Source organism: Thrips palmi, unplaced genomic scaffold, assembly GCF_012932325.1.
Source record: "Thrips palmi isolate BJ-2018 unplaced genomic scaffold, TpBJ-2018v1 HiC_scaffold_15, whole genome shotgun sequence".
NCBI lineage: Eukaryota > Metazoa > Arthropoda > Insecta > Thysanoptera > Thripidae > Thrips > Thrips palmi.
The window spans coordinates 8,108,061-8,120,260 of record NW_023144624.1 but is presented as its reverse complement, the minus strand read 5'-3'; the positions used below and the strand labels follow the sequence as shown (position 1 = coordinate 8,120,260).

General features: G+C 64.8%; 1 protein-coding gene across 1 annotated transcript; it reads left to right on the top strand.

Moving 5' to 3' along the window:
* Positions 1-6,181: 6,181 nt before the first annotated feature.
* LOC117641161 (ras-interacting protein RIP3-like) lies at positions 6,182-6,688 on the top strand. The gene has a single exon (XM_034378298.1). It carries the CDS (start codon positions 6,182-6,184, stop codon positions 6,686-6,688), a length of 507 nt encoding a protein of 168 aa, XP_034234189.1.
* Positions 6,689-12,200: the final 5,512 nt, after the last annotated feature.

The following is a 12,200-nucleotide window of genomic DNA, read 5'->3' as shown; positions in this document are numbered from 1 at the left end:
GCGTGCATGCCGCCCACGCGATCTGGGGGTGGCTGGGAATGAACAGACAACACGTTACCCTGCGCGTCGCGGCCGGTCCTCTAGGAGGAAGGGCTGGTGCAGTGTGGGGCAAAGGCGCGGGCTGCACGGGTCACTGGAGACCGGGCCGCGCGGGCCCGGGCCACTCCCTACGCTACTCGGCGCTCTCTTTGGTATAGCGGGGCAGCAGTGCCCTGAGGGCTGACCCAGCGCGGGTTCTCGCGCTACCAGGGTGCCTCAGCACCACCAGGCCATGCCCCACCATGCGCCGGCCAGCCCGACCACGTCCGCGTCCCCACCCGGTCAGGTGAATGATTAATGAATTTCCTCGACACCTGCACACAGGTGCGCGCCCCGTCCCACCCCTCGCCGTCCGACAGGGCGGGCCGCCGCCCTGCCGTGACGAGAAAATAACCCCGCCTGTGACGTGCTGCCTTGCGGCCTCAATCCCGTAGCCTGTGTTCCCCGGGGACCACGCCGCCGTCCCACCGCCGTCCCGCCGCCGTCCACCGTCGCGACGGCCCGTATGCACGCATGCGTGAAAACGTGTACAGCCCTGAAAAGGGGCGGTTTATTTCCGCCGCGGGCGAGCGGTCGGCGAGCGGACGGCGAGCGGACGGCCAGCGGACGGCAGGGCCACGAGATAGGCGGCCTGGTATGGTCGTTTAGCAGCTCTCCATCGCCATGTGGGTTCTTTCCGTCGGAGCGGGGCGATCGTCCTCCGGAAGTGGGCTACACAGCTCAACAGACACAGGGCGGCGCGGCACTGCCAGCACTGCGCAGCACTCCCCCCAGGGCCGGGCCCCGGTCACGCCAAGAGATAGAGAAGAAAGCTTCAGGGAACAACCACTTTGCGGTTGCAGTCACTCGCACCAGTGGAGCATTCTCTTCTTCCCCTCTCGCCCAGATTGAACCCCTCCAGGCAGAAGATAGTGTTTCGTATTGTCCTCCCCGGGGTCTGGGGCCTGGCGGGCCTGGCGGCCGAGAGCGCCTGCGTGGTAGGCAGCACGGTGCCACTGCTCCTCGGCGGGTTGCCTATGCCGTCCTTCGCGGGCGCTCTGCTGGCGCGGCAGTCAGCCTTGTCGTCCGAACTGCATCCGCGGTGTGTCTCGGCTGCGGCTGCGGCTTCTCTCACCGGCTGACCTTCTTTTCGCAATCAATAATGCAGCCAAGCGGGGCGTCGCGAAGGGAAGCCAAGCGATTTCCAAGTTTTAATGACGCAGATCAGGTAGCGGAGCGGAGCAGCGGAGCGGAGCAGCGGCACCGCCATGCCGCGATCAATCCTTTGTCGATAGTTTTCTCTTCCGCGGTCGGGCCCGGCCGCACCCACACTTGAAGGGTCGCTCGGCTGCCTCGGTCCCCACTCAGGGTCTCTCTTTTGCAAGCCCCCAGCCCCGCCTGGCCCCGCCAGGCCCCGCCCTTCCACCAGGCTTTACCAACTTTGCCCCCCGCTTGCATGGTGCTGTGGTTCGAGGTTCGACCACCCAGCCCGTATACCCTACCTTCCCGCATTTGCGGACCTCCCTGTGTGAGCGAAGCTCCCAGTGCTGACGACGCTCCCAAGGAGCGAACCTGTAGCTGAAAGGGAGAAAGATGCGCCCGAGTGTATCTCTTGGGGCCCGATCGCTCGCCGCGGCCCGCCCCACCTGGGCGCCGCCCTGGACATCATCCACGTGGTGTGGCCACCGGGGAGGCCGCGACCCACGCCAGCGTGCCGCTGACGCGGGAGGAACACCCGGCGAGGAGGGCAAAGTAGGTCTGCGCCGTTAGTCGTAATATACAGGGGAAGTTTGAGTTGAACGTTCCTGGGGCTGGGTCGGCGGCCAGGTAGCCAGGCGCACCGTGGCGTGGTGTGCGTATGCCTCGATGAATGGCCGCATTGCCCGGCCTTCCCTTAGGGGCATTCACTCTCTACACATTTGTCACAGTTTTGACCAAACTTTGCAGCAAAGGCTGCCCGCCCACAAACTGATGTTCCAATAATAACACAAGTTGCTCTCTTTGCTATTGCTATAGCCAGTGTTTGAAAAAATTGTGTATTGGTGTTTGACTGTGTTCTTCTTGGTATTCATAATATTCATTGCTATTCATGTTGTCTGTTCACTGGTGAGTGTTCAGCCGTCATGCCTGCGCGCTCGGGTTTGCATATCGCGATGCAGCGATGCTGCGATGCCGCCGCCTTCTTGAAATGCCGTTGGCAAGGTTTTTTTTTCTATTACTTTAGTTTGCAGGTTTGCGCTATTCGCCTGCGTCCACGCGGGGCTTATGCAGCCGGCGGTGCTCTGGGGGGCCCTGACGTGCTGTGGGGTACCTCGGGGTGCCCTGCCTGGGGTTTGTGGTGCCAAGGCAAGCGTACCTCCCGGTGGACAGGCTGACCCGGCGGTGTCTGCCGACCGGAGTCGTCGTGCGACGCGTTTGTAGGTCAGGCTCGGCGCGACCATTCGCTGCTCTTCTCCCTTTGCGCGGCTGGCGCGGCTGGCGGGGCCGTTGCATTCTGAGACATAAATCAGAGGCGCAGCGTACCCCGAGGCCACGACGCCGCCGTGCCCGTCCACCGTTCGGGTGTTCTTCGGCGCGGGGCACTGGATTTCACGCTCAGCAGCCCGTTGCGGTGTAATGAGCCTGCCAGCGCCGGGGCAGGGCAGGGCAGGCCAGGCTTCATCCAGCGTCATCACTGTCAGGACCGACTGACTGGACCGGGGCTCAATTTGCCGGAGCGCGATCCGCACCCACGCAGCGACGCTGGGCCCAGCGAATGTGCCGGCGGGCTGGCAGAATGGGCAGAATGGACAGAATGAACAGAATGTGCCGATCACTCTGCTGTTGGCGTCTGCTCTCCGAGAAAGAATCGCCGGCGAGAACTCCGCGCCTCCGCCGGGCCTCCGCGCCCCCGACAGGCCACGCCACGCCCTCATCTGCTGAATCATTCAGTCGCCCCCTGCGAAGCAGCGCCGGGACTGCAAGCCGTGACACACACACACGCACGGGCACTCACGCCACGCACGCACAGACGCAGGCATGCAAAAAAGTCCACACGTGCAGCAAAAGTTTCCAAATAATTTCATTTTTTTTAGAACTGGTATTGAGCTTTGAATTTTTCGATCACTTCCTGCGCGACTCGAAAATTGGCCTCGAATTGGTGTCCATGTGAGTTCGATTGGCCACCCGGACACACAAGCACGCGAGCGCGCGCCATGAAACATGCATGGCTGGGCGCGATGAATAGTGGATGGGTCTCCGAGTCCCCGCGAATCCCCGACCAGAACTTCTTTCATGTCACTCCTGTCCTTTATGACCAGGCAGACAGTATCGCACCGCCCATCTCGCCCGGCCATCTGCAGCGGTTCGGGCGGGGCGGGGCAAGCTGCAAGCACTGCCGGAAAACGCGGCCGCGACACAATAAAGATGCTTGCACCGACACATGGTCCAGCCGCCGCCAGCCAGGCCGCCAGCCAGGCCGCCAGAAGGTGCCGCAGTAGTCTTCCAGCACCGCGACGCCCTGCACCACCACGCCGCCCCCGCGTCCCCGCCGCAGAGCGCCTCAGAGCGCCGCAGAGAGTCTTCAAGTTTTCGGCGGCCCCAAGTCGGAAAGCCTGCCGGAGAGCCCCGTCCGTTCCCTGCAGTCCCCGTCCGCGTCCCGGGGCTGGCAGGCTGCCTGGCTGAGGGCTGAGCCCCTCCGAGGCTCATCAGGGTCCCACGCCGTCCGGCGGGCAGGCCGGCAGGCAGGCAGAGATTGCCCCTGCCCCTGCCCTCGCCCCTGGCCCTGCACCAGGCCCCCGCCGCCCCGCTGCCCCCGCTGGGCCGTCGCGCTGTGTCCACACGTGGCGGTAGGCAGGCCAGCCCGTCCTGATAGGAAAGTTTGCGGCAACTCGGAGGAAGGGGAGAGAGCCCGCCTCCACTGCCGTGCATCCATCCTCCGCCGGACGCCAACTTGGCCACCCCGCCTCGCCCCGCCTCGCCCCGCCCCGCCTCTGCATATGCATTGCGAGTGATTGACGGCACAGCACGGCGGCGCCCGCGCTGCCGCGAACAGGTGACAGGTGAGTTATCATACGAGAGTAGGTGAGCAAATGGCATTGCACATGAGACGGTGCGGCGTCGTGTCGCGCGTCGTGCGTCGTGAGTGCTCAATCCCGCGACACGAATAATTGATTATTCCAGAGCCGGCGAAGCGGCGCGTGCTTTTGTTTTTCTCGCGAGTCGTTGACGTTGTTGTTGTGCAGGATGGCGGTGGCGCGCGCGGTGCCGCTGGTGGCAGTGCTGCTGCTCGCCGCCAACCTGGCCCTGGTCCTGGCCGCCAGGACGGCGCGGGAGGCGCAGCCCTGCGAGTCGGACTGGCTTCACGGGGATTTCGCTGGAGACGACGATGTCGTCGGCAACCACCTCGACGACGACGACAGTCTGTTGGCGGCGCATCGCGCCGACGAGATCCCCGGCCTGCTGCGCTGCCGCAGGGACACCGCGACGCACCATTGCGGCAGGTGAGCGCTGTCCGCGAGGTTGGATTTTAAAAGTTTCTCAGCTCTTGGGCGTAATAAATGCTCTTGTTCGCAAGAAACGATCTTGGGCTCAAGAAGTATGCTCTTGGCATAAAAATCCTTCAAGTTTAGGTTAGGGCAATGAATAGGGGAGTGTAGCCCCGCCAGTGCGGTCCCGCAGCGACCGCGGCCGCGGCAGGCCGCTCGGGCACGGCGTCCGCGGCGTCCGCGGCGTCAGGCCGTATGCGAATGTGTGGGTTGGTGTGGGTGCGAGGGCTGACTCGGCTGGGGTGGGGGAGTTGCGCGTCGTCTGGCCGTGCCGTCCGCCCTTTGAAGTGGCTTCCATGACGGCGGCGCGGGCGGCGCGGGCTGGTGGGCTAGCGGGACCCCGCGGCCGCGCGCTGGGCCACGCCACGGCCACGCCTCGGGCCTTGGGTTGGGTTGGGGCACACCGCCGTGCCCGGCCGTGCCGCTCGTACGGGTGCCGGAGGCAGAGCGCCCGGAGACCCACAACGCAGCGTCGCAGCGCGCCACCAGAACTAGAACTTGAGCCGGGCCGGCCGGCCCCGCGGCAGCATTCAAACTCCCCATAAAGGGGCCTTCCCCTCCCCCCGTTTCTGTCCGCCCCTTCGCTGCATGGGACATGTGGCTCGGACGGGCAAGCGGACGGCGAGCAGTAATACAAATGTAGAGCCGTCGTGACCCGCGCCGCGCCGTGCGGGCCGCACCACTGCACGCCTCGCCCGACCGAGACCGCTGCCATGCCGGCGGACAAGAATGGAACCACTTTGGCCCGACCGCGGACAGCCCCGCCCCGCTTCGCCGCGCCGCACGGTCACTCTGGTCGAGCGACGCCATAGCAGCCCTGTTAGCAATAGTTGGCGGCCTGACTGTGCCCGCCGAAGGGTAGACTAGCGCGGCTCGACATCCCAGGCCGGCGCGGCCGCACGGTTTCTCATTGCTCCCTGACTGCTCATTCGTCATCGTGATTGTGTTGGCATGCCTGCAGCCATTCCAGACCGGACGACCACAAGCCCGCCGCCACGCTGCCGGCGCTGCCGGGGGCTGCTCGGGATGCTCGGGCCGGTCGGGCCCGGAGGCGCGCCCTGTGGGGGGACGAGCACTCCGGCTTGGTGCGGCCCGCCCGCCTCCCGCGCCCCCGCCCGCCCAAGCTGTTCGCCACCCGCCCGCCCGCGCCCGCCCCGGCCAGGACCGCGTCGACCGCGTGGGGCGGCATTGCCGGCAGACCGCACCTGCCCGTGGATACCGATGACGGGCCTGCATTCCAAATGGCCGTCCCCGCCGCCCGCCCCGCCGCCCGTCCCGCCGCGCCCCAGGGCTGGAGCCCCTTCTCCGTGGAGCCGGAGCGCCACGTGACGAGGACCGGCATCCTGCTGCCGCCGTACCTCCCGGAGGACGTCATCGCCGCCCCGGCCCCGGACGCCGCCTTCGCCGCCGCCGCGCGCGACGACCACCACGACAACCCGTCCGTGCTGAGGAACCCCCGTCGCATCGAGCATCGCGCCCCGGAGGCACCGCCGCCGTCGCCACCCCCACCCCCGTCCTCGCCCTCGCCGCCACCAAGATCAACCTCCTCGCGGAGTGGCAGCGGCCGCCCCAGGGCTGCATCCGTCGAGCAGGAGCTGCGCAAGGCGTGGGAGAACATCGCCGCGCACCGCGTCGACATGCCGGTCAGCAGCAGCAGCAACAACAACATCAAGATCAAGGTCAAGGTTTCGTCGGCCTCAAACACCCAGCAACATCAACAACAACAACAACAGAGGAAGAAGCCTCCGGCGAAACAACAACAACAGCGAACACGGCCTCCGCACCAGGACGAGGAGGAGGGCCGCATGCTGGCCGAGCTGCTGTACCGCCTGGCGCGTCGGGCCGAGGAGATCTCGGCGCGCCTCGAGCACCTGGCCAACACGGCCAGGGCCTCCAGCGGGGCGGCGGACGCGAGGACGACCTCCAGGACGGGCCCGAGAAGGGCTGCCAACGGGGCCGCGACTGGGACAAACAAGACGGCCTCAGGCACGGCCTCGAACGCCGTACGCAGGAGGCCCCAGACCTCGACCAGGGGCTCCTCGGACGGTCAGCAGTCCACGCCAAGGAACCGGAGTCGGAGTTGGAGCCGGAACCAGTACGCCGAGCCCCAGTCGGAGGGCCGTCGCCGCGCGTACGAGTACTAGCTTGCAGCAACCTTGCAACATTATCGAATAAAACCATTCTTGTCGTTTCTCACCTTTTTATGCGAAATCTTCTTTGTCACATTCACCACCCTGCAACGAAAAAAAAACAAAACGAAATTACTTTTTACCTATACTCACAGAAACCGCCCTCCACAAATTTAAGTTCATGACATTTTTTTTCGGTGAACTGAACCAAAAGTAACACTACAGAGAGAGCGGGATGAAAATGATGCCGAGTGGAAAAATAAACGGACCAAAAGAGAGAGGGACTGGGTCGTCAGATTGCGCCAATATTTGCCAAGGACACTGGTCCATCGTTTCATCCCACCTCCGCGCTCCGCTCTGCCCTCCCCGGCCAGGGCCCCGCCGGGGCCGAGCTCGGAATCAGTCATCAGTCTCGGCTTGGACGCCTCATCATTGGCAGGTGCCTCACCTGGCTCCTCGCTTTCGGAGGCAGCAGGCCCCAACGTCAGCGTGTCTGTTTTTTTTTTTTTGCGATAGCAGGCGCAGGGAGTAGGACAGGTATACAGTGGCGCAGTGGCGGCTGGTGGATCAGGCTGGCGGATCAGGCGGGACCAGGCTGAGTGTAATGCCGTGTGCATTACACCGTAAGCGCCTTTGAATCCAGAGAGCCCCGCGCCGCGGTGCCCTACATTGTGTCACCGTCGGCAACGCCAGGCAGCGCCCCACCCCACCCCCACGCCCCAATCCACTACTCCAGTTCTCTCGACTGATCCTCGAACTTCCGACATGTTTCTGGAGTGGCTCCAACAGCCTCCCCGGCAGTGGCTTTCGCATTTGCGCGGTGTGTCGGGGCGGGGCGGGGCGGGGCGCGGGATGGGGTTGTCGCTGAGGTCTACCTAGACCGCCTCCCCCAGCCGCCCTGCGGCCGGAGGAGTGGCTCTGTTCGTGACGCGCTGTCGCCTCTTCCGGCTCTAAACGGCGCCCATTTTAGGGAGGGGAAGCCGCCCGAAAAGAAAATGTGACTTTGTTGTCACTTGGTTTGTCCCGGAAACTGTCGCGCGCAGGGCCGTACCGCCGCCGCGTTGCCTCCGGACTTCCGGCCGTGCGGCCACCGTTTCCGATCGGCCCGATGACGGGCTGATTGCTCTCGCGGCCTCGCAGTCTCACAGTCTCACGGGCTGAATGGCTGATCGCCCGGGCAGCCGACCCACTGCCCTTCGGCCGCTTTCGGCCGCTTTCGGCCCATTAGCTCTTGGCGTCCGTGCCGGTCCGCGCCGGTCCGTGCCGCCCGCCCCGCCTCGGGCCTCGGCGTCTAAAAAACTCCCCCCGGCCGTGCATCAAAGTAGCGACCCGGCCGGACGAGCACTGGGCGGCCTCGAGTGTTATTTTCTGCCGGCCGAAATTCGCCGCGTTGTATAGGCGGGGCCGTGCCCAGGCCGTGCCGCTCTCTGCTTCGGCCGCTCTCTTGGCAACCGAAAGGGGGGCATCACGGTCGTGATGGGCGTGCTAGGGAAAAAACGAAGATAAATAAGATACATTGCTGAGCGGTTTGGTCTTTATTTCCTTAACCCGACGCATTAAGCGCGGGTTCCGGTCGGCGGAACTAGGCGACGCAACTGGGTTTTTGAAACTCATCCTCCGCCGCGCTGGCCCGTGGCGCCGGGCGAGCATGCCACGCGGAACAAGATTACAGCCCAGTGTCCGAAAGGGGTCGGGGAGGAAGGGATCATGCAAACGAAGGTAAACTTTTCGGGGCTTTGGAAGTGGACCTCGCTTTTTTTGTGCTCCCCCCAAGCCGAATAATAACCATTGTCGGACCAGAGCCCTCATCTAGTCAGACAAGAAGCGGCGGCAACAAAACAAGACAGCAGCTCAATTTGAAACCAGCACGCGTAGTCCCTCCCCACCCCCTGAACTTCTACCCTTCGCGCTTGGCTTGTCTTCCCGTGTCCCCTCTGCCTGTGCCGAGCAAGGCCCGAGGCTGGGCCATTCTCGCACACCGCCACGCGCCGCCACGCGCCGCCACGCGTGTACGCTTCTTTCCGCCCCACCGGTGTACCCTCTACCTTGGACAAAGCTAACTCGGTTCCAGGAATATGGGCTGGCTCGTTTATCTTCCGCCTTTGCCGGCGATCCCAGTGAGGCCCTGTTGGGGCGGGCCAGGCGGCGGGCGGCGGCGCTGCAAGGGGATTTACCGCCGCAATGTCCCCCTCGGATTCCTCGGCAATGTATTCCGATCGACGCCACGCGTTATGAAGGGCCTGCCAAAGCAGCCCGCCGTCAAATGGCGCCATCCTTCGAACGGTCCACGGCTTTTGTTGACGACGAGCACGGTGAGCTTGGAGGAGGCGCGGCGGCGGGACTGCTATGCGGGCGTGCCAGGCGTGCATCGCACGGCCAGGCTGGGCTGGATACCCTGGACGGGCCCCGTTGTTGTGAGGGTGATGAATGAGGCAGATGACCCCTGGATGGGGTGGGGCGGCGCTAGGCGGCTCCAACCGCGCGTCACCTAGTGGTGGTGATCCGGCGAGATTGGGGGATGGCGCGCCGTGCCGCGCCGTGCCGCGCCGTGGCGGTTGTTGATATGACGAGACGAGGGACGTCGGGGCGCTCGGGGTGTCAGGCGGCGGTAGGGGTGCGAGGCGGCTCTCTCTTTCTCTCACTTTCACTTCGTCTCGCCGAGGACGAGCAGGACGAGCAGGACGAGCAGGAACAAGCCCGAATACGGCGCCGCCCCGCACGCCGCGGCACGCCGTGTACCAGGCCGCGGGTCCGCCCTTTTGAAACTCCTCTCCTTGTTGACGCTCCTTACACGGCGCTAGCCACGCTCCGCTGCGTGCGTGTCTGCAGGGCGCCTCCCCCCCCCCCCTCCTCCAAGAGCCCCCACGGCCACACGCCTCCCTGGGGCGAGACAAGCCCCCGACGCCGCCCCGCGCGCCAGCAACCCTCTTGCCCCACAAACCTTGGCGCGAGCCTTAGCGTGAGCCTCGACGGCCGAGACCGGCGAGACCGAGGAGACCCTTATCTCCAGCCTCGGCGCATCGCCTCGCGCATGTGGAATCCGTTTTTCAAAGTTACAACCCGGGGAGGAAAAAGGAGAGGAAGGCGGCCCGGAAGCGCGCCGCTTGCGACCGCGTCCTCGTCGTGCCACGTCGTGCCCTCCGCGTTGTCTCCAGGAGCCTCATTAGGACACTTACACCTCCCACGCCCCACCAGGCCCCGCCACGCCCCGCCAGGACCCTGCAGCGTTCTGTTAATATTGTCAGCCTCCTAATGACTGGGGCTGTTTGTCTTCTGCGCCGCGCCGCCGCGCTGTTCCGTGTATTTTCGCAAGGCGGTGGAGCGAGAGCCAACCTGAGCGCCTTGTTCCAAGGTCTCTTTTTTTCCCCGTCTAATTTTTATTTATGGAAACAATTGTCTTAGTGCGGCGGAATCTCTGTGCATCCTCTCTCTCTCTCCTTCTCGGTCTCGGTCTCCCCCCCTCCGCCAGAGAAAGGCTTAGTCGTCCGGCGAACGCCCCGGCCGCCGGATCTGGCGGCGACAAACAACATCGCCAGCAACAACACAGCGTCCCGATTATTCACTCGCAGCTCATTAAATTCAGTCGCCGAAAAGAAGGCGAACGGGGGGGGGGGGGGAGGGAGCCGAAGGGGGCCGCATTAAGAATTCAAAAGTGAGGCCGGGACAAAGCGAGTCGCTGCGATTGGCCGTCCAGGTTGGCGTTGCCGGGCGTCGCCGCGCCGCCGCCACTCAGCCCCGCAAGCCTGCAGGCCTCGCTAAGCATCGCCCGCCTGCTTTGCTGCTTTGTCGGGGCGCCAGAAAAGAGGCCCAAATGGAAACAAAAACATAAACACGGGACGGAAGGGATGGAAATCGCCTGCGGGAACCGCAAGCAGCAAGCAGCCCGTCGGAATACGGAATCCGGCCGGAAGGCCCGGAACCCGAATCCGTCAACCGGGAATCCGTCGATCGGCCGGAATCCCCGCGAAGCGCGAAGCGCCGCGAAGCCTCGAGCGGATTGGCCGCCGCTGCGACCGCACGCGCCGCGCCACGCCCGCTGGCACATATTGTTTCCGCCGCGCCTCTTCACTCTCGGAGGGAAGGCGGTGGCGGTGGCGGCGGGAGAGAGACAGGGAGGAAGACAGAGAGAGAGGGGGCAAAGTTTCCGCAGGGAGATGAAACAGTAGTCGAGCCTTTGCGGGCGGGAAAGGGGATTCCTCCACCTCCTTCGACAGCAGCGCCCCGTCCCCCGCCTCCCTCCGGTCCCAGCCTGCTTCTTTCATTCTTCATTATCTTCCTCTCGAGCGCGCCGCGCGCCAAATTTATGGATTTCGATTAGCCGAGTCAATGTTGTTCCGGAGGATATTAGAGCCCCGGGCGGTCCGTGATTATTGTTTCATTCAAAGACGCGACACAGTGTCCGCGCGGGGGCGGCGGGGGTGGCCGGGGTGGCCAGGGGCCCCGAGGGGGCGTGGCGCGGCGCGGGGGCGGCGGGGGTGGCCCGAATAATTGATGACTAAACCGGAGAGTGGCAGGGCGGGGATCCCTGACGGAAAATGGGGATTCAGTTAGCCCTCGCAGCCCGTCAAGCCCTTGTGGCCCTTAAGGGCGGAGGGGAGGGGTAGGGGGCAGGACCAGGCAGCGTGACGAATGGAGCCCAAGATGTACTCCGCTGTCGCCATTCAACCGACGGCGCGCGACGCGCCTGCTTTTTCCATCCGCAAACAGAAACCGTCTCGGGGGGAAAAATATTGATCCGCTTCGCCGCTTTCCCACGCGCGGCTCCGGCTGGTCCGGTCTTGTCCCGTTCTGTCGGCAGCGCGTCCGTCGGGCAATTATCGGCGCCTCGATGACGGTCTCGAAGACGACCTCGAATACGACCTCGATGACGGCCTCGAAGACGGCCTCGATGACGGTCTCGAAGACGACCTCGATAACGACCTCGATGACGGCCTCGATGACGGTCTCGAAGACGACCTCGATAACGACCTCGATGACGGCCTCGATGACGGTCTCGAAGACGGCCTCAGAGACGGTCTCGATGACGGTCTCGAAGACGGTGTCAAGACGGCCTCAGAGACGGCCTCGATGACGGCTTGGCCTCGGCCTCGGTGCATTGGCTGGCAGTGGAGTGGGCACGCAGCCGAGTTGGCCGTCCAGGGTCCACGGCGGGCCGACGTCCGAGGCCCCCGAGGCCAAACTGCCGACCGGCCGACCAGGCCGGGCCATTCGCACGGCAACTTCGTAATGGCGTCGTCCTCCCGCCGGACAAAGACTTTGGCTGGATATTACGGGCGGCTCAAGGTTGCCCGAATTAGAAAGCCATGTATAAATTGTTGGCTACAGATCCCCCAGCGGGGCACGGGGCGCGAGGAGCACCCCTGCCTGATACCCTGCCCCCTGCCGCCTCCCGGCGCCTCCCCTGGGTCCAAGGGGCTTTGGGGGCCGGCGGGCCAGGGCTGCCAGCGCGGCCCCGCCGGCCTGCAGGCCATGCCAACACGGCGGCGGCTGGTGTGGCGAGGGCAAGGCCCGGCAAGGCCCGGCAAGG

Excerpts from the sequence above, each read along its gene's own strand:
- LOC117641161 (XM_034378298.1), top strand. The coding sequence starts at position 6,182 with ATGCCGGTCAGCAGCAGCAGCAACAACAACATCAAGATCAAGGTCAAG.